This window comes from Microcaecilia unicolor, chromosome 10 (genome assembly GCF_901765095.1).
Source record: "Microcaecilia unicolor chromosome 10, aMicUni1.1, whole genome shotgun sequence".
NCBI lineage: Eukaryota > Metazoa > Chordata > Amphibia > Gymnophiona > Siphonopidae > Microcaecilia > Microcaecilia unicolor.
The window spans coordinates 97,274,696-97,301,146 of NC_044040.1; the positions used below are offsets into that span (position 1 = coordinate 97,274,696).

General features: G+C 44.3%; 1 protein-coding gene across 6 annotated transcripts in view; it reads right to left on the minus strand.

Moving 5' to 3' along the window:
• MKRN1 (makorin ring finger protein 1) overlaps positions 1-26,451 on the minus strand; it is a 548,705-nt gene that overhangs the window by 428,938 nt on the left and 93,316 nt on the right. For all 6 annotated transcript variants that reach the window (XR_003943541.1, XR_003943540.1, XM_030215958.1 and 3 more), the window contains exon 2: positions 20,106-20,234. Coding sequence is in view for 4 of the 6 variants with exons in the window: in XM_030215958.1 (XP_030071818.1) it covers positions 20,106-20,234 (129 nt within the window). In the remaining 2 variants the exon portion in view is untranslated. The remainder of the gene's footprint in view (positions 1-20,105; positions 20,235-26,451) is intronic.

Below are 26,451 nucleotides of genomic sequence, written 5' to 3' on the forward strand. Positions count from 1 at the left end.
AAAAAATGTTCCAATCGATGTGGAAACTCAAAAGAATTAAACCTTATTTCCCAAGAAATATCTTTCGCACCCTAGTGCAGTCACTAGTTATAAGCCACTTGGACTACTGCAACGCCTTGTACGCAGGCTGTAAAGAACAGACCATTAAAAAACTCCAGACAACCCAAAACACGGCAGCCAGGCTCATCTTTGGAAAACCTAAATATGAAAGCGCGAAGCCCCTAAGAGAGAAACTGCATTGGCTTCCGCTCAAGGAACGAATTGAATTCAAGATTTGCACAACCATGCACAAAATCATTCACGCAGATGCCCCACTCTATATGCTAAGCCTAGTGGACCTACCACCCAGAAACGCCAAAAAATCGGCCCGCAAATTCCTAAACCTGAATTTCCCCAGCTGCAAAGGAGTGAAGTACAAACAAGCTTATGCTACAACCTTTGCATACAAAAGCACACAGTTTTGGAATGCGCTACCCAAAACCCTGAAAACCATGAACAATCTAACCAGCTTCCGCAAAGCTCTGAAAACACACCTCTTTAACAAAGCTTACAATAACCTCCCTCAATGATACAACTCATCCCCCAAATCACCCAAACACACCTAAAACATTTCTCATACAACCTACCCAACATCAGCCCATCTACCACCTCTCTTACCTCAGCTTATGATCAACTGTATTTAAATCATGTACTGACTTTATCATAACCTTACTCTGTAAGCCACATTGAGCCTGCAAAAAGGTGGGATAATGTGGGGTACAAATGCAATAAATAAATAAATAAATAAATAAATCTGTGAACTTATAAAACCATGCTAACTGTTCAGGGGGGGGAGGGGGTAGGTGGGGAAGCTTCAGTAGCAGACACTGGTCTTTTCTAACAATATGTATTACTTATATAATTAATCTACCATGTGTTGGAAATGTGATCTTATTTTGGTTGTACAAGGTTATGGAAAATGCATAAATAAAAAGTTTTTTAAAAATGCAGTGCAAAAGGCTCCTTCTCAGGCACGCTCATCCTGCTGAAGGTGTCTTCAGTTCACTAGCAATTATTCAGTTTTTACTTTGGTTTTTACTGTCAGGCCTTTCAAGCCTTGTCAGTTGTAAAGTCTCAATATCTTGAAATATATAGGCACTTTACTCACGGTCTGGTGATCGGACGCGTTGCCCAGGGCACAGAGACTCTGCAACCCTGGGAGCTGTGTCTATGTTGGAGGTAGACACCAGAGGGGGGCAGCAGCCTCAGGCTGCCGCTACTGCTTTGCGCTGAGCCCCTCGGAGCCTGTCTCCGGGGCCTCCGCCGCATTGCCCCTTCTCCTCTTGTTGCTGCTGCTGCGCTCTGGTCTCGGTGCTATCGACTGAGCCCTCGGCGGCCTCAGCATAACTCCCATGCTCCTGGGGCAGCTCCACCGGACAGTGCTCCCCTTTCCTGCTGCCATCTGAGGAACTGGCGGGCGGGCAGGCGAGGAGGCAGAGCCGAGCGCACAACTGCTTCCACACAGCCCATGTGGTCCCCCGTGGGAGAAGCTTGATAGTCTCTCCCTGCTCTAGGTGGGCGGATGGGTGAGGAGGCAGAGTCGGGTGCGCGGTCGCTGTTCCACAAGCCTCGTGCGGTTCCCCGTGGGGAGAGGTTCGGATGCCTCTCCCTGCTCCGAAGGCGACAGCGGTGCCGTTCGCCACACCCGCACGGGCTCCCCGAGCGTCGTCTGCTGCCTCGTGCGGTCCCCCGTGGGGGGCAATTCAGACTGGTGCCCGATTAACTAAGCACAAGTTAGGGCAGCTGTTTTGCTTAACTTTATGCAATTGCTTGGATGGTAAGTGCAGGCTTGGAATTACTGCAGGCAGTGGAGAGGGGAAGAGGAGATTATCTGAGAGGTTCAGGAATTTGTAAGATAAAGAGGTGTCATTGACCATAACCATACCTTGGAATATAGCCAGGGGAAATGCTTGGTAATTCGGTTTTTAAAGTCCAGTATCTAATATTTAACAGGCACTTCTGTTCATCAAAGACATGCAATAGATGGATGTATTTCACTCCTGTGAAATTATTTGGAAGTTTTAATGCTGAGGAAGCTTCAGCAAGATAACAGAGCTTTAGAGGTAGTATAACTTATAGATATGAACATTATCTCAAATGTTGTAGTGGGGGTTTAGATAGCAGTTTCTGATCCTAATGTCTTTTGTTCCAATTGATGCGGATCTCTGGAGGTTTTTCCAGTTGTAAATCCAGCTTATTTCACAAGCAAAGAGAGTCAAAGATCAAAGGCTTCCAACAATAGAAAACAAATGGCTGTACTTAGCACTTCTAATGTGAATTTCTTTGGAAACTTAATGCAGGGGCTGATAGATTTCTTAAAACTAAAGTCAACCAACAGATTCAGGGGGGGGATGCACTAAACTCGTCGTTAAGAGCCATTCCATGACAAATTCCATAGCGAATCAGTAGGGAACGGCTATGCATGAAGGAAAGGGAATGCAAATGAGCTGCTCGTTGCAGCTCACTTGCATTCTCTAATCCTTCGTAAAACCGTCGGATAATCGGCCGGTACAGCATGCGCAGAGCAGCCAAGTGCATGCCAAGGATGTAAAAAAAAAAAACCACACGTCTTTTATGGATGGCCTCCCCCCCAACCCGAGGTCATCGCCGCCGCCGCCCCTCCCCGCTCCCCCCTGCATTGAAATCAGAACTTTACACAGCCCCGGCACCCCTCCCTTCCTTCCTTTCTTCCTTCCTTGAAATGACAGCTTCCCCGCCATCCTCCACCCCCGCCGCCCACCCCGAGGTCGTTGCCGCCACCGCTTCCCCCCTGCACCTGCCCCCCTCCTTCTGCCACCGAGCCCTCACTGCGCCTCTCACCTCCGTGTGAAGGCGCTGCACCGGCAACAACAGCTGATCGCCTCTCCTGAGCAGGGAGGAAAGGAGGGAAGTCCGGAGAGGCGATCAGCTGTTGTTGCCGGTGCAGCGCCTTCACACGGAGGTGAGAGGCGCTGTGAGGGCCCGGTGGCAGAAGGAGGGGGCCACAGGTGGGCGGAGGATGGCGGGGAAGCTGTCATTTCAAGGAAGGAAGGAAGGGGGGCCGGGGCTGCATAAAGTTCTGATTTCAATGCAGGGGGGAGCGGGGAGCGGCGGCGGCGACCTCAGGCGGGGAGGGGGGGCACGCCATCGATAAAGGACACTCCTGACGAGCACTTGGTCGTTTTTGCCCCCTCCCGATTTTATTTTTTTTTTTTACATTTTATAAGTTTTCCAAGCCTGCACAGCCCCAACGAGAGGTAAAGACCTCTCGTTAGATTTCCTAGCGTTTTCCAGCATTAGGGCAAGCGGAAAAGCTTAGTGCATCTCATTTCAATAGGGTTTTACACAATTTGCTCATCTGCATTCCGTTTGCGTTAGCTGCTACCGTCGTCGGAAAAAAGTATTTAGTGCATGCCAGGGTTTACTACTTGCTCGTTAATGGCTCGTTATTGGCTTGTAAAGTTTAGTGCATCAGGCCCTCAGAGTTTTAGAAATAGTTATGTGGTTAAAAACTCATGGATTGCAGGTATGAACTTTATAGTTTCTGGTTCTGATATCCTTGGATGGTCCAATTGAAGCAGGTTGCTGTAAGTTTTTTATTTGTTGTCCAGGAGGAGGGTTAGATGTAAATATAGATCCAGTACCGGTCACAGGGCATGAGGAGAGTTATTTGCAATATGAAGGGAAGATAAAAGTTCTTTTCTCCAGCCAAAATACAAGAAAGAAGTTCAAAGTAAAATTGAGGACTGATGCCTCAATATAGTTAAACATATCTATTTAAAGAAAGGTTTCTACTAATATAAATATGTTTTTATTTTTTTCTTTTTGATTTTTATTTATATTAATAGAAACCTTTCTTTAAACAGATATGTTTAACTATTGAATATATGTATGCTGTTTTAATGATTATTAAGCATATTTGAGCATATTGACTTCTGATTAGAAAATTAGTGTCTATTGAATTTGTATATGTTTTTTCAAATGGATGTGTATATATGTTTTTATTGGTGTTGTTTATATGTTATATATTTTGATTTGTAGAGTATTTATTGACCCCTGATGCAGACGCTTTTTTAGTGTCGAAACACGGCCTGTGTCGGGTCATTATCATTGATATAATAAAGACTGTTGGACTCACGTCTCCAGTGGTGAATCGTCTTTTAGTCTCTACTTTTGCCTTCTGTGATTCGTCATCGTAGAGAACTTCACCTGTTCTATATTTTGGATTTCAATACAGACTGCGCAGAAGTCACTAAAAATTTGGGTTGTAAATAAGCAAAAATAAGCAAAAAGTGTATTATTTGCAGAGCCTCATGTGAACCCAGCCACCCAGTCATCCACCCACAAATCAGCCAAATCGCGAGTTATGGAAGCCATCCTTGTAACATAGTAACATTGTAGATGACAGCAGAAAAAGACCTGCACGGTCCACCCAGTCTGCCCAACAAGATAAACTCACGTGTCATTTTTTGTGTACACCTTACCTTGATTTATACCTGTCTTTTTCAGGGCACAGACCGTATAAGTCTGCCCAGCACTATCCCCACCTCCCACCGCCGGCTAAGCTTCTGGGGATCCCTTCCTTCTGAGAAAGATTCCTTTATGTTTATCCCACACATGTTTGAATTGCATTACCGTTTTCCTCTCCACCACCTCCCGCGGGAGGGCATTCCAAGCATCCACCACTCTCTCTGTGAAAAAATACTTCCTGACATTTTTCTTGAGTCTGCCCCCCTTCAATCTCATTTCATGTCCTCTCGTTCTACCGCCTTCCCCTCTCCGGAAAAGGTTTGTTTGCAGATTAATACCTTTCAGATATTTGAACGTCTGTATCATATCACCCCTGTTTCTCCTTTCCTCCAGGGTATACATGTTCAGGTTCACAAGTCTCTCCTCATACGTCTTGTAACGCAAATCCCATACCATTCTCGTAGCTTTTCTTTGCACCCCTTCCATTTTTTTCACATCCTTCATAAGATACGGCCTCCAAAACTGAACACAATACTCCAGGTGGGGCCTCACCAACGTCTTATACAGGGGTATTAAAACCTCTTTTCTTCTGCTGGTTACACCTCTCTCTATACAGCCTAGCAATCTTCTAGCTAAGGCCACTGCCTTGTCACACTGTTTCGTCGCCTTCAGGTCCTCAGATACTATCACCCCAAGATCCCTCTCCCCATCCGTACCTATCAGACTCTCACCGCCTAACACATACGTCTCCCGTGGATTTCTATTCCCTAAGTGCATCACTTTGCATTTCTTCGCATTGAATTTTAATTGCCAAACGTTAGACCATTCTTCTAGCTTCCGCAGATCTTTTTTCATGCTTTCCACTCCCTCCAGGGTGTCCACTCTGTTGCTAATCTTAGTGTCATCCGCAAAAAGGCAAACTTTACCTTCTAACCCTTCAGCAATATCACTCACAAATATATTGAATAGAATCGGTCCCAGCACCGATCCCTGAGGCACTCCACTACTCACCTTTCTCTCCTCAGAGCAAACTCTATGTACCACCACCCTCTGGCGTCTGCCCGTCAACCAGTTCCTAATCCAGTTCACCACTTCGGGTCCTATCTTTAGCCCTTCTAATTTATTCAAGAGCCTCCTGTGGGGAACCATGTCAAAAGCTTTGCTGAAATCTAAGTAGATTTCGTCCATAGCACGTCCTTGATTTAATTCTCCGGTCACCCAGTCAAAGAATTCAATGAGATTCGTTTGGCACGATTTCCCTTTGGTAAAACCATGTTGTCTCGGATCTTGCAACTTATTTGCTTCCAGGAAATTCACTATCCTTTCCTTCAGCATGGTTTCCATTACTTTTACAATAATCGAAGTGAGGCTTACCGGCCTGTAGTTTCCAGCTTCTTCCCTATCACCACCTTTGTGAAGAGGGACCACCTCCGCCGTTCTCCAATCCCACGGAACCTGTCCTGTCTCCAAGGATTTATTAAACAAATCTTTAAGAGGACCCGCCAGAACCTCTCTCAGCTCCCTTAATATCCTGGGGTGGATCCCATCCGGTTCCACTGCTTTGTCCACCTTTAGATTTTTAAGTTGTTCATACACACTCTTCTGTGAACGGTGCTATATCCATTCCATTCTCACATGTACTTTTGCCAGTCCATCGCGGTCCTGTTCAAGGATTTTCTTCTGTGAAAACAGAACAAAAGTATCTATTTAGCAAATTAGGTTTTTCTTCATCATTATCTATATATCGGTTCTCAGCATCTTTCAGTCTCACAATTCCCTTTTTAGTCTTCCTCCTTTCACTAATATACCTGAAGAAAGTTTTGTCACCCCTCCTTACATTTCTAGCCATTTGTTCTTCTGCTCGCGCTTTCGCCAGAGTATCTCTCTCTTGGCTTCTTTCAGTTTCATCCGGTATTCCTCCCCTTGTTCCTCTTCTTGAGTCTTTCTGTATTTCAGGAAGCCAACTCTTTAGCCTTTATTTTCTCAGCCACTTGTTTGGAGAACCATATCGGTTTCCTTTTTCTCTTGCTTTTATTTACTCTCTTTACATAAAGGTTTGTGGCCCTATTTATAGCTTCTTTCAGCTTGGACCACTGTCCTCCACTTCTCGTTCATCCTCCCATCCCATCAGCTCCTTCCTCAGGTATTCCCCCATTTTACTAAAGTCAGCATGCTTGAAATCCAGGACTTTGATTTTTGAGTAGCCGCCCTCCACTTCAGCAGTCATATCAAACCAAACCATTTGATGGTCACTGCCACCCAGGTGGGCACCCACTCGGACATTTGACACACTATCCCCATTTGTGAGCACCAGATCCAGCGTCGCTCCCTCCCTCGTGGGTTCCGTCACCATTTGTCTGAGCAGAGCACTTTGAAAAGCATCCATGATCTCTCTACTTCTTTCCGATTCCGCAGACGGAACTTTCCAATCTACAACTTGTGAAGGAAGGCTGCCACAATTCCCATGACTGGAAAGAAATGCCCTTGGAGAAGTGGAAAGACTGAAAGGCATGAAAGCGAAGATACTTAAGTGTAGCAGGTATTCTCCAAGGGCAGCAAGCTAATTATTCTTACGATCTGCGTCGGCCCGGGAACAGACATAATAAAAAAGAAAACCTTTGACAGAACCTTCTGGGAAGCGTGCCACGCCCGCAATGTGACCACGCTCTTCAGCTGAATATAATAGCATAACAGTATAAAAAGAGAAGAAAAAACTCCAAGGGGAGGTGGGTGGGGTTGTGAGAATGGGTTTCCTGTATCATTACCATGTGTGGTTTCAGTCTAATGATTTCTTGCCATACTAGTTGTCTCTTTCTAGGGGCATTTAGGCCTTTTACATTTAGGGTTACTATCTGTAAGTTAGTTACCATAAGGTTTGTAGTAGTCCCCTTCCCCTATTCACTCTATCCAACACCAGGTAATGCTGTCCCCGTCCCCCCTCCCACTCTCATCTTACAGAGAAAGAGCAGCAAGGAGAGACCTAAACAAGAATGTCTCCCCTCCCTCTCACTCACTTCCTAGCAAGATCAACAATCCCATCACACAGCCCTCAACCCACCCCCAGATCCCTCCCCCACCCTAGTCCATACAGTCAACATACTCATCTTCCTCATGTCCCCTACTCAAGAATAAGCAGAAGAAAATAAGAACAGCTGTCTTCCGTGCATGTTCTGGCACTTTTCTTCACTGGCTACGGCACAGGCTTAGTTACAGTCAGTCGTGGCTTCTTCGCTTTATTGAAAACCTGTTGCCATTGACGTACTTTGTCCCTTGCGTTTGTTGTCGTCAAAGTAGATTCTATTTCCGCCTCCATCAGTCCCACCTTTTGTAAGATCTGTCTAGCAGTTGCCATTGTGCAGACCGTATGGTGTTGTCCAGCTATTGTAAAACACAGAGAGAAAGGAAATGCCAATCGATATTTAACATTTTGTTTTCCCAAGGCCTCCAAAATTGGCCTCATACTTCTCCGCTGCTCTAAAATGTAGGCAGATAAATCTTGATAGACAGCAGTTGGGCTCTCATTAAACTGTAGGCCCTTCTTTTGTCGTGATAAGGCAAGCAAATGTTCTTTCTCTGCGTATTTCCAAAAGCAGACTATAATGTCTCGTGGCTTATTGGGCATTGGCCTTCCCAGGGCCCTATGGGCCTGTTCAATTTCAGGGATCGCCATTTCTGGGGTTCCCACCAGTATCTGCGCACACAGTTCTTGTATTATTTTTTTACATCCTCTTGATCCCCCACCTCCGGTATGCCCCGAAATCGCAGATTATTCCGTCTCCCTCTATTTTCGATACCTTCAAGTTTGTATTGCAGTTCCTCCAGCTGGGTGGCGAACCCCTCTTCCCGCTGCCTCATTTGTACCACCGTGTCCTCTTGCTCTTCCACTCGGCCCTCAAGCTCTTCTATCTGAGCCCCAAAGTCTTTGAGCTCACCTCTTAGATTTTCTATGCGCTCCACAATGGGCAAGGTCTTTGCGGAGATCGCGAAGTACCCTGGTGAACTGTGATTTGCGAGTACTGCCCGCTTCATCTTCTGAACGCATTGAATCTGAATCAGAGGCTTCCTCGTGCTGCGGGGAAACATGGCACCCTGCGGCTTTACTAACCCAGCTTTATCTCTCCACACCAGACATCACTGCAGAAACACAGGCCAAAGTATCGGCCTGCTTATCCGACATTGCTACCTGGATGTCCAACCGCCACCTGAAACTGAACATGGCCAAGACCGAACTTCTTATCTTCCCACCCAAACCCACTTCTCCTCTCCCTCCACTCTCTATCTCAGTTGATAACACCCTCATCGTCCCCGTCTCATCTGCCCGCAACCTCGGTGTCATCTTCGACTCCTCCCTCTCCTTCTCTGCGCAGATAGCCAAGACCTGTCGCTTCTTCCAATATAACATTAGCAAAATTCGCCCTTTCCTCTCTGAGCACACCACCCGAACTCTCATCCACTCATTACCTCTCGCCTTGACTACTGCAACCTACTCCTCACTGGCCTCCCACTCAGCCATCTATCCCCCCTTCACTCCATTCAGAACTCTGCTGCACGTCTTATCTTCCGCCTGGACAGATATACTCACATCACTCCTCTCCTCAAGTCACTTCACTGGCTTCCGATCAGGTACGCATACAGTTCCTACTAACCTAGAAATGCACTCGATCCACAGCCCCTCCTTACCTCTCTACCCTCATCTCCCCTTACATTCCTACCTGTAACCTCCGCTCTCAAGACAAATCCCTCCTTTCAGTACCCTTCTCCACCACCGCCAACTCCAGGCTCCGCCCTTTCTGCCTCGCCTCACCCCACGCGTGGAACAAACTCCCCGAGCCCATACGTCAGGCCCCCTCCCTGCCCATCTTCAAATCTTTGCTCAAAGTCCACCTCTTCAATGTCGCCTTCAGCACCTAACCAGCACACCTCTACTCAAGAAATCTAGACTGCATCAACTTGACATTTCGTCCTTTAGATTGTAAGCTCCTCTGAGCAGGGACCGTCCTTCTTTGTTGATTTGTACAGCGCTGCGTAACCCTAGTAGCGCTCTAGAAATGTTAAGTAGTAGTAGTAGTAGTAGAATAATCAGCCTGCTGTCCTTGGAGAATGGCAATTCCCCTCCTGTTGGGATCAAAAGAAACAAACAACTGGGCGGACTGTCTGAAGGGCTTCATCCACTCCATGTAAAAGGCCAATGCTCTCTTGCAGTCCAAGGCATGCAAGCTGCTTTCGCCAGGGTGGGCATGAGGACGGGGAAAAAATGTTGGCAAGAGAATCGACTGGTTCAGATGGAACTCCAACACCACCTTCATCAGAAACTTGGGGTGCTTGCGGAGGACTACTCTGTTGTGATGAAATGTAGTATAAGGTGCATGCACTACTAAGGCCTGAAGCTCACTGACCCTATGAGCTGACGTAACAGCAACCAAGAAAACGACCCTCCAGGTCAAGTACTTCAGATGGCAGTTTAAGCTTCTCTTATTGACCTATAAGTGTATTCACTCTGCTGCTCCCCAGTACCTCTCCACTCTCGTCTCTCCCTACGCCCCCCCTCGAGTACTCCGTTCTGTAGATAAATCTCTCTTATCCGTCCCCTTCTCCTCTACTGCTAATTCTAGACTCCATTCCTTTTATCTTGCTGCACCTCACGCCTGGAATAGACTTCCCGAGCCTGTACGTCTAGCCCCGTCTTTGGCCGTTTTCAAGTCCAAACGTAAAGCCCACCTCTTTACCACTTCTTTTGACTCCTAACCTCTACTCACTTGCCCTGTCCTTTATCCTCACCTCTTTATTCCCTTACCCTTAATTGTTCTGTCTGTTTACCTGTCTTATCTAGATTGTAAGCTCTTTGAGCAGGGATTGTCTTTTTTGTGTATGGTGTACAGCGCTGCGTATGCCTTGTAGCGCTGTAGAAATGTTAAATAGTAGTAGTAGTAGTAATGGCAGGAATTCAGTGGCTCAAAAAGGAGCTTTCATCAGTTGGGTGAGAATGATGTTAAGATCCCATGACACTGGTGGTGGAGGTTTGACAGGGGGATTTGACAAAAGCAAACCTCTTATGAAGCAAACAACTGAAGGCTGTCCAGAGATAGGCTTATCTTCTACACGCTGATGATAAGTACTAATTGCACTAAGGTGAACTCTTATGGAGTTGGTCTTGAGGCCAGACTCTGACAAGTGTATAAGGAACTCAAGCAGGGTCTGTGTGGAACAAGAAAGGGGATCTATGGCCTTGCTGTCACACCAGACAGCAAACCTCCTCCATTTAAAAGAATAACACGTCTCAGTGGAATCTTTCCTGGAAGCCAGCAAAACCTGGGAGACACCCTCCAAAAGACCCAAGGAAGCAAATTCTAGGCTCTCAACATCCAAGCCGTGAGAGCCAGAGACTGGAGGTTGGGATGCAGAAGCAACCCCTCGTTCTGCATGATGAGGGTCGGGAAACACTCCGATCTCCACAGTTCTTCAGAGGACAATTCCAGAAGAAGAGGGTATCAAATCTGACGCGGCCAGAAAGATGCGATCAGAATCATGGTTCCGCGGTCTTGCTTGAGTTTCAACAAAGTCTTTCCCACTAGAGGTATCGGAGGATACGCATACAGAAGGCCTGTCCCCCAATGAAGAAGGAAGGCGTCTGACGCCAGTCTGTCATGGACCTGAAGCCTGGACCAGAACTGAGGGAACACCTGTCCCCCAATGAAGAAAGAAGGCGTCTAACGCCAGTCTGTTGTGGGCCTGAAGCCTGGACCAGAGCTGAGGAACCTTGTGATTGAGTTGAGTGGCGAAAAGATTCACCAAGGGGGTGCCCCATGCTCGGAAGATCTTGTGGGCTACGCCCATGTTCAGAGACCACTCGTGAGGTTGCATTACCCTGCTCAGTCTGTCGGCCAGGCTGTTGTTTACACCTGCCAGATATGTGGCTCAGAGCCACATCTAGATGGCTTCCTGACACAAAAGGCGAGATCCGGTGCCCCACTGCTTGTTGATGTAATACATCGCAACCTGTCTGTTTGAACTAAAATAATTTGGTTGGACAGCCGATCTCTAAAAGTCTTTAGAGCTTTCCAGATCGCTCGGAGCTCCAGAAGGTTGATCTGAAGACCAGTTTCCTGGACGGACCAGGCTCCTTGAGTGTGGAACCCATCAACATGAGCCCCCCCCCCCCCACCCCCACCCCAAGAGTGATGCATCCATCATCAGCACTTTCTGTGGCTGAGGAATTTGAAATGGAAGTCCCAAGGTCAGATTGGACTGAATTGTCCACCAATGAAGAGAGCATACCAGCTCAGGGGACACTCGGATGATATCTTCTAGACTCCCTGTGTCTTGATACCACTGAGAAGCCAGGGTCCACTGAACAGAACTCATGTGAAGACGTGCAATGGGGGTAACATACACTGTGGAAGCCATGTGGCCCAACAACCTCAACATCTGCCAAGCCGTGAACTGTTGCAATATCCGAACCTTGAACGCGAGGGACAGAAGGTTGTCCGCATGTATCTCCGGAAGATAAGTCTGAACAGTCCATGTATCGAGAAGGGCTCCTATGAATTCCAATTGTTGGACAGGACAGAGATAGGACTTGGGGTAGTTTATTACGAACCCTAGTAGCTCGAGCACCTGAATAGTCTTCCGCATGGACTCCAGAGCACCTTCCTCCGAGGTGCTCACCAGCCAATCGTCGAGATAAGGGAACACATGTACCCTCCTCAGACTCCCACGAGAGCTCCTCCTCAGTGTCAGATAGCACTTCCCTCAGGGATGCTCGAGACCGACTTTGAGGACCCATGACCTCGAGAACGGCGCCGAGGGGTTGGTTCTTGCCTCGATTCTGGTGAAGCATCCTCCACAGACGTCAAAGGAGAACCAGCCTGGGTGGCAGTCGTCACAGGAACCGCAAGCGGCACCGGTGTCAGGGGTCACATTGCAGGCTGGGGGTCAGGCGGGGCTGCAGCGGAAAGCATGGTAGGGGCAGGCACCCCTGATGCAGATCGCTGTATAAAGGCCTCCAAAAGCTCTGCGAGCAAGGCCCAGAGTCGCTCGTCGAGAGCCATCATCGGTAAAGGCTGTGGGGCCGGCATGACCTCAGGTTCCCTAACCAACTGAGGTGCAGGAGAAGGATCTTGGCTGCTAGGAGACAGGCATGTCAGCACCTCTTGAATGGAGCGCTCCTCCCGATGCTTCTCAGAAGCCAGATTCCTTGGCGTCCCATAGCTCCCGGCACTGTGTGTCAAAAGAGAACAGTGTCTATGCTTCTTAGCCTTCGCCCGATGCATCTCACTGAGACTCCTCGGTGCCGACAAGGACGACGTTGAATCTTCCCATCACCTCGGGGTCAGGTCTGATGAAGGTCAGTCCCAGGGGGCCTGCATATCAGGACAGCTAGTGGTGCTGCTGAAATAATGGTGGCTGGAGCTGTTACGCAATAGGTTTGGCCAACACCAGTGGGCAATACCTGGGAGAAGAGATACTGTGGCAAACCAACACAGCTAACCTTTAGCACTGCAGCATAGTGTTAGCTGTCCCAGCCATGCAAAGAACTGCTTGACAAGGCAGGCAATATGGGAGAGAGACGTAAAATATGCCCCTACTGAAAAGCAGCTGATTTCCCCAGCTTCTAATAGGATGCACAAACCAGCCTTGAACCTGTTATTTCAGGTTGAAAGCCAGCAACCTTCCAGAATAAAGCTACTGCTGCAAAAACTGCACCTGGAGAAAATGCCACCATGGCAGCGACACCATGGAGACTAGTGCTCTAGCCTCAGTCAAGAAATTCAATATGTAACATTTCTCCAGAAACATAGAGCCAACAGTCCTACTAAACCTGTTCTAAACTAACTCCTTGTAAAGGTGCTGAAAATAAAAGGGAATATCTGTACTGCCAATATAATAAAGTTCTGGTAATAAAAAAAGGTTCCATAAAAGAAGTGAGGGAAACTTCCTGGGTGGTGACTTTTTTGTAAAGCAACTTGTAAAGCACCCACGAGGAACACGCACTGGAATCGGGCCAAAGCCATGAAAATGTTGAAGATATCTTAGCCCAAGTCTGGTCCAGAGGTGTCTGGGTAACAGAGAATGAGAGGGCATAAGCTGGAAAGGTTGGACAGCTTAAAAATGAAGAAATAATGGACAGCACAAGAATGCAGAAATAATGATGTGTGTGTGACCTTTACAGGCTACTTTGAAGTACTAAGAGAAGAATGGGTGATTTGGATAATAAACAGGCCTGTGGTGGGGGCAATAAAATAGGTGAAAAAGGTCACATTCCAAAGTTGTCTGTAAAATACCAGGTGCAGAAGAAGAGAGATAAGAAAGCAGATCTTGGTACACAATGGAAAAGTGGGTGGGGGGTTCTTTGTCCTGCATTGGAACTGATATTTTAAGACAGGGTTTAAAAAGGCAGAAGTGAAAATCTTCAATAGGAGATGGTCGGAGATAGCAGTTTCTGTGCAGCACCTCCATCTCCTCGGACAAACCTTTCAGAGTATGACTGGAATCTAATATACTCTTATGTATACATCGTACTTTGAAAAGTAACTTTGACTTGCTTTCTAAAGGAATTTGCAGCCTCGTTTGTCCTTTCTCCAGCTAGTGATTTTTAGTGGCTGGCCCACTGAGGCCTGGTTAGGTGATTAAAGGACAAACTGTTAATGCCTTTTGATCCTGCCTAATGCCCAATGTTCATTTGATCCTGGACAGGTGGTAAAAAGGTAAGAGTTATATACATATTTGGTCACCCCGACGTTTGATAGAGGGGGGTCAGATTGTCAGGAGACTTACATTTTGTTGAACTCCTAAAGGATTCCCGCGTCTGGATATTTATTCTGATAAGGGACTCCTGCTTTCAGTTTCGCGGAGCAAGCTGCAGGGTCTGCCGAAACTGTTAAATCTTTTATCTTTTCATAGATCGTGGTGGACACGATCTTTGAAAGGGTGGTAAAAAGACTACTAAAATTTTAAGGATATTTTAAATTTGGCTTTGCTACTCAAATGTGTCCTCCCAAAACAGGCTGTAGGGGGTGTGCAGCACTACAGAAAGCATCCTTCCATGCCTGCCAAGGGGAGAAAGGTGCAAATAAAATTCAGATTCTCCCAAACAGAAAGGCCACAGAAGCCATCCTAAACCACTAGACCTCACCTGTGTTCCAGTGAGCATGCCAGACTCTCCAAGAAGGCGAAGCATTTGGCCCCTTCTGCAGAAGAGCCAGGAAAAAGCTTTGAGAGGGAATGATTCAGAGGAGAAAATGGTGAAACAGACAGCAAACTTAGGGAAAAGCCTGATGACCAAGAAACAAAGGTGAAAACATCTCATGCTGGCCAGGTCTGAAGAGCAAGATATTCAAGGTGCAAGCTCTGGAGGTGTTGTCTCTACTTCAAAAGAGAAGGCAGAATCCACAGGCGAGTGTGAACAATGAACCGACCCTAGGTGTTCACTTCGTGGATGCCATATGTTGCCAAATGCCCCCAAGAATAAGCAGTCTGCCTCATCAAGTACCAAGTAAGGCCACTGCGTGACTTTGGCACTTCCAATAGGGACGAGAAGACTGGGCCCCCACCCGGGAACACCCAGTGGCATTCACAAGAGGGTGCATGAGAGAAATCAACAACGCCATAAAGGCATGGTAGGGGTTGGATGAAAAAACCAGGGTACACCCTTGTATAAAACACCTGAATCACAGGCAAAGCTCCCCCAATCTGCAGTTTTCTTGCAGAAGAAAAGAAACAGAAATCCCTACCATCTCCCTGCAGAGGGGAGGCAAAAGAGGAGACTAGAACCTCCTATGGGATCCCAAAGGATCCCGTCGGGAGCAGGACCAAAGGAGGAAACAGACAGAGAATACTAAGCTCCCAGGGCAACACGGGAACCCCAAAAGGAGCCCGCCTGAACTGTATCTGGAGTTATTGCTTCGCTGGTTTGTCTCCTAAAATCCTGAGCAGGGTGCCGACTCTTCTCCCTCCAATCGAAACCCTCGGGACTGCTGATCGCCAAAGCGGAACGGTCACTGGAGGGTTATGTCCGACAATGCAGGCACACTGCAAAATGGCCGCCGGCAAACTGTCTGCTTCACCTGTGTGGGAAACCACCATGGTCTCAATGTTCCCGGGCCCCCCAACAACAGGGATTCAGCACCATCATCCAGACCTGCCACTGCTCCCCAATGAGTACAGCGGAAGCCTCACAAAACAGCCCTGGAGTCAGTGAAAAAATCACCTAAAAGAACTCACAGCCCCAATGTTCAGAAGGAACTTAAAGGAACACTCACCCGAAGAGTCGGCCATCGGGGCCCACTGGTGGGACCTAATGCACCTACAAACACACCCAGGGACTGACCTCCCTCCAAAGCCTGTAACTGAAAACCCAGGAAGCCCCCGGGCAGCAAGATAAAGTGAAGCACCAATACAGAATAAAACTGCACACTAGCTGCCATTTTTTTCTTTTCTTTTTTTTTTTAAACTGTGCTAGTGAGGAAGAAGGGAGGCATGGCTGGAGGGGGGGTGCAGAGTGGGGGAGGGACCAGGTGTACCCCCTTAAATGCAGCACCACTCAGCTGCACACCCCAAGCTACACTGAACTGAGGCCCAGAACAGGAGCTAGCACCAGTGAATCCAGGACCATGGGAGAGACCATCCATCCGCCTGCTAGAAATACAGAATACTGAATCACCAAGGAGCATTCCATCCTATAAGACACTGCAATTCAGCACTCTCTATCTCCACCTGCTGGTAGATGGACACAACCCACAAGTCTCTGGATTCATCTGCTGCTGACGCTCTAAGGAAAATGTGTTAAATGAATCTTTGATCACCTTATGCCTACTGTATCATAGATAGCTTATCTCAAAGTGTGATATAATAAATTTTAAGTTATGTATTAGTCCTTTACATTGCTTATGTTTTAGCTCCTATTTTAATGCTATGTCTTAGGCTCACTGCACCTTTTTTTATATCTCTGGATTTTTATAATTTGCTTTCTGGTCAATATTTTACTTGTAATGTCAATTGACTAAATTATACTTTTTTTAACCCTTTATGTATAATTTTAAGCTTGTGGGTATGTGGGGTTGTGGCAAGGGTTGCGAGCGACAGGAAGGCACGGCAAAATGTGCCCCCCCCCCCCCCCCACATACACTTTGGCCTCAGGTCCACCCCAAAATCAAGGTCTGGCTACGCCTCTGGTCGCAAGGCAATCAATTTGGACACGCGAAAAACAGTCTACTTTTAGCAAAAATTGCTGGTGCATGGATAGGTTAGCTTTCTACCGGACTGCTGCCATGGCTATTCTGCCCGCTGATAGAAAGGTAAAAGCCAATTTGCAAAGTCTGCCTGGCAACCCTGAAGGTTTAATGTTTAGCAGTCCACATCCCACCAGGAGTGGCAAGGAGGGTCCAAGAATCTCTACCATCAAGCCAAACACCATAGTCTGGTAATGCTGTGCCACCAGGCAGGACCACCAAATATGGATAAAGGTACCTCTGGACCCACACCCTTACCAACATAAGTCAGAGGAGGAAGGGTAAATAGTATGACGGCAGTCCGGGGTGAAATACCACAAATAAGGACCAGACTACAAAGACACACAAACTTTTCCTACTAGTGAACAAACTACTAAATACCACCCCAGTCATTACAACTACTACAGATACCCCATCAGCAAAGAGTCTTGCTACATACTTTAATGAGAAAATTGTTAAGATTCGACTCACATTATCATCTTTTACTACTGGACCATGAAACATTCTTAGATTGCTTGGATCCAACTCCTGGAGAATATCCAGCTGACAGAATCTGGTCTAATTTCACTATCCTCTTTGATGAATCCATTATGCAAGCGATCAATAAGTTTGCTAAGTCCCTCTGCAAGCTTAATACATGCCCCAACAACCTAAAGATTCGCCCCTAAACACTTCATAACAGACCTTATGAAACACCTAAATCATATGTTGCAACATGGACTTTTCCCCAGTGATAAAGGAAATATATTACTTACACCAATACCTAAGAACATAAAGAAAAAAGCAAATGATATAACCAACTAGCACCCAGTAGCATCCATCCCTTTAGCAGTCAAACTAATGGAAGGAATGGTCACTAAACAACTTACCGATTACTTACACAGGTTCTCAATATTGCATGAGTCACAATCAGGATTTAGTGACACAATCACAGTACAGAAGTTGTGTTAATCACTCTCCTTTCCAAATTTAAGCACACAATCGCAACTGGAGACAACATACTTCTCCTGCAATTTGACATGTCCAGTGCGTTTGATATGGTTAACCATGAAATACTGCTAAACATCTTAGAATACCTTGGAATTACAGGAAACGTACTTAACTGGATCAAAGGCTTCTTAACAACAAGAATATATCAAGTAATATCAAATTCAACTATATCATCACCTTGGAAACTGGAATGTGGAGTTCCTCAAGGATCACCACTCTCGCCGACCCTCTTTAAACTCATGATGACATCATTAGCCAAGACGTTGTCCAACCAAGGCCTTAATCCTTTTATTTACGCAGATGATGTCACGATCTACATCCCATTTAAACATGACCTGGCAAAAATTACTAAAGAAATCAACGACAGCTTTCATTTTATGAACTCATGGGCAGATGCTTTTCAACTCAATGCAGACAAAACACAATGTCTCATTCTCTCATCGCAACATAACAAATACAAGCCCATTCATTTAAATATCCCAAACTTTACCCTTGCTGTCTCAAAGTCTGAAAATTCTAAGAGTTACAATCGATCGAAACCTTACATTAGAGAACCATGCGAAAAACACAACAAAGAAAATGTTTCACTCAATGTGGAAACTCAAAAGAATAAAACCTTTTTTCCCCCAAGAGAAACATTCTGCAGACTGGTACAATCACTGGTCTTATGCCAATTAGACTATTGTAATGCTATCTATGCCGGGTGAAAAGAACAAATTATTAAAAAACTTCAGACTGCACAATACTCATATTTGGCAAAATGAAATATGAAAGCGCCAGACCCTTAAGAGAAAAATTACATTGGCTTCCACTAAAAGAACGCATTGCATTCAAGGTAGGTTTGTACACTGGTTCATAAGATCATACATGGTGAAGCTCCAGGATATATGTCAGGCCTCATAGACCTACCAACCAGGAACTCTACTAGCTCATCTCGTACGTTCCTGAATCTACATTATCCCAACTGCAAAGGACTAAAATATAAACTAACATATGCATCTAGTTTCTCCTACATAGCCACAAAAATCTGGAATGAACTACCAAAAACCATAAAAACAACCAATGACATAATTAATTTCCGTAAATTATTGAAGACCAATTTATTCAAGAAAGCTTACCATAATAACACACCCTAATTGTCAATTAACAAGATGTACACTGGACTTTCACAATATCTAATTCTTTATTTCCTATCACTCATACTATTTTGAAGTTTAATATTAATGATTGTTTCAAACTAAGTTATCCCGATGTTATTATAAGATGAACTTTCCTTCCTGAATACTTACTCCATTCTGTCTTCTCTACTTTAACTATGTATTTCTTTTTTTCCGGAACTGGTAATCACCATTATGGTAATATGTAAGCCACATTGAGCCTGCAAATAGGTGGGAAACTGTGGGATACAAATGTTGTAAATAAATAAATATAAAGCATTTTATACCCATTTTCCATAGACAACTAATTTTGTTTGTGAAAAGAGTGGTGAAACTATGAAATGTTTTTCCAACACTACTTGAAATTGATGACAATAAAGATAAAAACATAGAAAATGATTGCAAATAAAGACCATGTGGCCTATGCTGTGTGCCCAAACATACCAACTATAATCTTTACTGTCCTTTTCTCTTCTTAAAGATACTTCAAAAACAACTGGATGGACAGCAAAATGTGAAGAGCAGAAATTCTTTTCTTCACTGAACAGTTATCAATAGAAATCAAACAAAATAAAACATGGAAAAGAAAATAAGATGATACTTTTTTTATTGGACATAACTTAATACATTTCTTGATTAGCTTTCGAAGGTTGCCCTTCTTCCTCAGATCGGAAATAAGCAAATGAGGTAGCAGATAGTATATATGAGAGAAATATCAAAGCATTACTTTGACTGTCTGACAGAGTGGGAGAGTGGGGGTATGCATGGGGACATCAAAGCATTTCATTGATATTCTAACAGAATGGGTGTTGGTAGGTGAGAGGAGGGTAATAAACAGAGAAATACAGCTTTATGTTTATAATGAATATACCCTAAAGCTGTATTTCTCTGTTTATTACCCTCCTCTCACCTACCAACACCCATTCTGTTAGAATATCAATGAAATGCTTTGATGTCCCCATGCATACCCCCACCCTCCCACTCTGTCACACAGTCAAAGTAATGCTTTGATGTTTCTCTCATATATACTATCTGCTACCTCATTTGCTTATTTCCGATCTGAGGAAGAAGGGCAACCTTCGAAAGCTAATCAAGAAATGTATTAAGTTATGTCCAATAAAAAAAGGTATCATCTTATTTTCTTTTCCATGTTTTATTTTGTTTGATTTCTATTGATAACCTTTAAGAGTGGACTAACACGGCTACCACACCTCACTGAACATAAACTTAATAATATCCTCACCTGCAGTGATTTCCATAAGCGCAGCACCCTCGCTGATAGTACCAGCAGATCATGGTGGACTGGCTGGTAGAGAGGTCATGAGAATAATGACAGTTGTTTCCTTCTTTGCAAACGCCATGAATGAAGTACCTGTAAGCAAGTACAGCCAAACAAACCATATTCTGAATGTACAATTTAATTTAAATGTTCATTATTTACAGCAAAAGAAAAGGAAGTCCTCAATTCTTTTCAATCTGACCATATCAACCATGCTATTATTAATTTTTTGTAACATTAATATTCTGGAAAGTTTATAACTGGATGGGTGTGAGAGATTTGCTCTGTGAAGAGCATGTTGTACATAATAAGAAAATCCTGCAAGCAAAATTGCTGTTTTTTTCTAAATACTTATCTTGTCATAATAATGGGTAAACTAGGCAAAAAGGATGCATCACATGAAATAAAACAAGTCCAACAATGAGTATTGCATCATCATAGAAAACAATTGCTGACAAAGGAAATAAAGCTTCCCTTATTATAAAGAATATGAAAGAGCTCTAATCCCAAGTACTAAAACCTTGCTGCAACAAGAGAGATCAAAAGGAAGGTAGCTTCCATACAGTGCACTACTCTGTTTCAACAAGGCTCTTTTCTTCAGTTCATTCAATTGCTTGATTAAAGATACTGTAATACTGCTTGAAGCACAAAGTCAGAATTATTGCTGAAATTAGAAGGGATGCAAAAGATGCAAGTAACAGAAGCAAGAGAAAAAAATGGGAGACTTTTGGAAGATTCAAGAAGGTATAGAAGATGACCATAAAATTTAAGGAGACATTTTTTGTCAAAACTATTAAAAATGTAGCGTGCCTTCCCCTAACAGTAGCAAACATTCCTGTTTGGGGTTTGTTTGTTTTTTTAAACTGTTCAGAAAGGCAAACAGGGAACGTATGCAGAGCATGACTTATGGAATTCTTTCTTCCGTTTAGACTATTGCAACTCCATGTGTGTGTGCCTTTGTGTGGTTGGTTGCAAGTTCTTGGATGCTTTCTATTTTTTTTAATGGAGTTCTTTTCTTATGTCTATTGTAGTTTATTATTGTAAACTGCTTCGATTGCTATGGTAGGGAAGCAGTATATTAAGTCTGAATAAACTGTAAAACTGTAAACTCTTTGACTTAGATGGGAAAAGGCGCCTTTGTTCATAAAGGGGGAGGGGGGGTCTTAGTTTTGTGGGGTGGAAGATGGAGGAAAATTGAGGGATGGATAGGTATAAATTTAGTTTAGGGGTAGTTTTGAGGGTGGCAGCACTTTGGCCTCAATGTAGAAAGCTGTGCATTAGAGCCATGTCCTAAAAGCTTGCACTAACACATGAGCTCTTTTTTGGCTCTCAGTGCAATGTTACTTTCCTCCTTTCCACTTCCCCATTGGTTTAGAGCAGCATGCCATGCTCCACTCTCCTCAGTCACTCTAAAGGAACTCCAAAGAGATGGGATCTGCCCCTTTGGGAAACGCACCTGAGGGCGCATTCTTTGATAGGAACGCACTTTTGTAGCTGAACACTGGGGCTTCCGCAGAAGTCCTGACAATCAAGGTGTCCAAAATACTGCCTGTCAGATGACCGGAGAGTTTACCCCAGGAAGTCCTTGGGATTCTCCCAGTAGGGACACACTTTTGTAGCTGGAACACTGGGGCTTCCACAGGAGTCCCGGAAATCAAGGCGTCCAAAATATTGCCTGTCAGATGAACTGGAGAGCTCACCCAAGAACTCCTCCACATGATCAAACCTCAGAGCACTGTAATCAGTCATATTTTCAGTACACCGCCTTGGGTGAATCTCTTCATAAAGGCGGTTAATAAAGCCCAATAAATAAATATAAAATAAATTTGAACCAGCTGTAAACACCCGTGATCAACCATTTGGAGACCCTGAAGCAATTAATTCTTGATTACTGCCTTTCAATTAAAACAAGCTCAGCAGTTATCAAATTTTATCCAAAAAGCAAGGAACTAAAAATTATCAACAGGGAAGGAAGGAAGGAAGAGAAGGTAAAACGAGAAATAAAACAAAAACAAACCAAAGAAAAGCAGAAGAACAAAGGGACCAATGCATGTAGACATCAGCTACCTAGCCAACTGGCCTTTATAAACCAGCAAAAAAAGGTAAGTTTTTAAGACAGCGTGACAATTCAGGTAAAAAGAGGTCTAGAGCACTTAGGACTATGGCCTGGACCAGAAAATGTAAATCCTTCTAACCCAAAAGTTTACTTATTGAATGAATTATTCTAACTTTAAAGTAATATTTGCTGATAACAGATTAAATAAAGATGGTAGTTAAAAATTAGCATTTAAAAAACTCCTAGTATCTTTATTGAGGTAGAAAAGGAAATCTGGCAATGTGGCAGATAACATGGTTTCCAGAGAGGGTGGTAATACCATTTCTAGAAAAACCAGGAAATCAAATACTTATAAATTCGACCCCAATAAATGATCCAAGATTACACTTTCAAAAACTAAAGGAAATATTAAACCAAATTATCAAAGACGCCACCTGCTCCCTACTAATTCTAGCCAACCTCAGTGGATTGTGGAATCGATACATGGATTCTTTCCTCTTCTCTAGACACAAAAAAAGATACTTGGATTCTTTCCTCTTCTCTAGACACAAAAAAATCTATCAGCTGTCTGGGATCAAAACATGTAAGACTTATTCTGAAAAGACATAACACACCCAAACAAGGAAATCTCAATAACATCTTCAGACCCAACCTTTGTACTCTTAGCCAAAGAGACAAGAATTCTTGACGCAGTTGCTGGATATCTCTTAATAGATCAGAAAATACTCTTATTTTTGAACCAAAAAACTTCTCATCCATTACACAAAAATAGGATTTCAAAACCAGTTTGGTCCATTTCCAAAGTAAGCGTTGCAATTAAAATGGTTTTCTGAGTCATAAGTTCTAAGGATGACTCCAACAGTCATAAGTACATAAGTATTACCATACTGAGAAAGACCAAAGGGTCCATCAAGCCCAGCATCCTGTTTCCAACAGTGGCCAATCCAGGTCACAAATGCCTGGCAAGATCCCAAAAAAGTACAAAACATTCTATACAGATTATCCCAGAGAGAGTGGATTTTCCCCCAGTCCATTTAATAACGTCTATGGACTTTTCCTTTAGGAAGCCGTCCAAACCTTTTTTAAACTCCGCTAAGCTAATCACTTTTACTACTACTACTATTTAGCATTTCAATAGTGCTACAAAGCATACGCAGCACTGCACAAACATAAAAGAAAGACAGTCCCTGCTCAAAGAGCTTACAATCTAATAGACAATAATAATAAAGCAAGCAAATCAATTAATGTGTAGAGGAAAGAGGAGAGGAGGGTAGGTAGAAGCGAGAGGTTCAAGTGGTTACAAGTCAAAAGCAATGTTAAAGAGGTGAGCTTTCAATCTAGATTTAAAGATGGTCAAGGATGGGGCAAGACGTAGGGGCTCAGGAAGTTTATTCCAGGCGTAGGGCGCAGCGAGACAGAAGGAGCGAAGTCTGGAGTCTGAAGTCTCACTCGAAAATCACGCCACATCCACCACAAAGAAAATGTTCACAATGATGTAGATATTGAAACGCGTAAAACCATATCTACCCCAGAAAACATTCCAGAATTTAGTGCAATCCACGGTTGGTCTGACCCAGTATAGCTACTCTTATGTACCCTTATCCGAAATTGTGTGGCAGAGCCAGTCTGTGCTGGAGCTGGTGGTTGGGAGGCGGGGATAGTGCTGGGCAGACTTATACGGTCTGTGCCAGAACCGGTGGTGGGAAGCGGGGCTGGTGGTTGGGAGGCAGGGATAGTGCTGGGCAGACTTATACGGTCTGTGCCCTGAAAAGGACAGGTACAAATCAAGGTATGGTATACACATGAGTTTATCTTGTTGGGCAGACCGGACGGACCATGCAGGTCCCCCACCGCCGTCATCTACCATGTTACTATGTTACCCACGCTGATTACTGCAATAGTATTTTCTTAGGCTGCAAAGCCCACACCCTGAAAAAACTTCAGACTGCCCAGAATACAGCAGCGAGACTCATCTTTGGCAAATCACGTTTTGAGAGTGCAACTCCTCTCCGTGCAAGACTACACTGGCTCCCAATCAAAGAACGTATCAACTTCAAAGCCCAGACTTTAATCCAGAAGATAATACACGGAGAATCTCCGGACTATATGATAAATCTGATCGACCACCCAGCAAGAAACATGTCTGTATCCTCGCGAAAGTACCGCAACCTGCACTACCCCAACTGTAAAGGTCTCAAAGTACAAAACTTATTATGGATCCAATTTCTCCTTCCTGGGCAGCCAACTCTGGAACGATCTCCCTAGACCTATCTGAGCAATCCATGTCCACCTACCATTCAGGAAAGCACTAAAAACCCATCTATTCAAACAAGCCTACCCAAAAGACCCAGATTAATCTCATGAACCCATCCACCTTACATATACCGAAGAGAAAACAACATTGACCCAGACTCTATCTCCCACCTTACCTTCCTCTCTATCACTATCACCTGTCTCTACCTACCACATTAATACCACATTCTCTGGCAGCGAATTCAAGAGTTTAATTACACGTTGAGTGAAGAAAATTTTTCTCAGATTTGTTTTAAATTTACTACTTTGTAACTTCATTGCATGAAGTATTTTTGGAAAGAGTAAACAGATGTTTCATGTCTACCTGTTCCAGTCCACTCATTTTATACACCTCTATCATATCTCCCCTCAGCTGTCTTTTCTCCAAGCTGAAGAGCCCTAGCCGCTTTAGCCTTTCCTCATAGGGAAGTCCCATCCCCTTTATCATTTTCATCACCCCTCTCTATACCTTTTCTAATTCCACTATATCTTTTATGAGATGCGGCAACCAGAATTGAACACAATATTCGAGGTGCGGTCGCACAATGGAGAAATTCAAAAGCATTATAGCATCCTCATTTTTTGTTTTCCATTCCTTTCCTAATAATACCTAACATTCTATTTGCTTTCTTAGCCGCAGCAGCACATTGAGCAGAAGGTTTCAACATATCATCGACGACGACACCTACTACTACTACTACTATTTAGCATTTCTATAGCGCTACAAGGCATACGCAGCGCTGCACAAACATAGAAGAAAGACAGTCCCTGCTCAAAGAGCTTACAATCTAATAGTTAGATCCCTTTCTCGGTCTGTCACTCCTAACTTGGAACCTTCCATTACATAGCCATAATTCGGGTTCCTCTTTCCCACATGCATCACTTTGTACTTGCTCACATTAAACGTCATCTGCCATTTAGACGCCCAGTCTCCCAGTCTCGTAAGGTCCGCTTGTAATTTTTCACAATCCTCCCGCGATTCAATCACTTTGAATAACTTTGTCTCATCAGCAAATTTAATTACCTCACTAGTTACTCCCATCTCTAGGTCATTTATAAATAAGTTAAAAAGCAGCGGTCCCAGCACAGACCCCTAGGGAATCCCACTAACTACCCTTCTCCATTGAAAATACTCTGTTTCCTATCTTTTAACCAGTTCTTAATCCACACTAGAACACTACCTCCTATCCCATGACTCTCCAATTTGCTCTGGAGTCTTTCATGAGGTACTTTATCAAACACATTCTGAAAATCCAGATACACAATATCAACCGGCTCACCTTTATCCACATGTTTGTTATTCCTTCAAAGAAATGTAGGATTAGTGAGGCAAGAATTCTCTTCACTAAATTCATATTTACTTTGTCTCATTAATCCATACTTTTGAATATGCTCTGTAATTTTCTTCTTTATAAAAGTCTCTACCATTTTTCCCGGCACCGACGTCAGACTCATCTGTCTATAATTTCCCAGATCTCCTCTGGAACCTTTTTAAAAAATCGGCGTTACATGGCCACCCGCCAATCTTCCGGTACCACACTAGATTTTAAGGATAAATTACATATTACTAACAATTGCTCCGCAAGCTCATTTTTCAATTCTATTAGTACTCTGGAATGAATACCATCTGGTCCAGGAGATTTGCTACTCTTCAGTTTGTGGAACTGCCCCATTACATCCTCCTGGTTTAGTCAGACTTGTGAGTTCTTGTACCAAGTAGAGCGCTGCTGAGCCTGGTACTCGGGCCAGGTTCTGCTTGCTAGACAACCCAGGATTTCACCTGCACTGACCGCCGTTCCCCAGAGGTTGAGCCCCTAGATGCAGGTGGCCTGCAGGACTTACAGGACGGAGCTAGAAAAGGAGTGATGAATGTACTGGCAAGGCAGGCAGCAGGTCAAGAGAATAAGCCAGGTACACGCAGCAGTCAGCGGGCAGGTGGCAGGCAAGACAGTAATCCAGGTA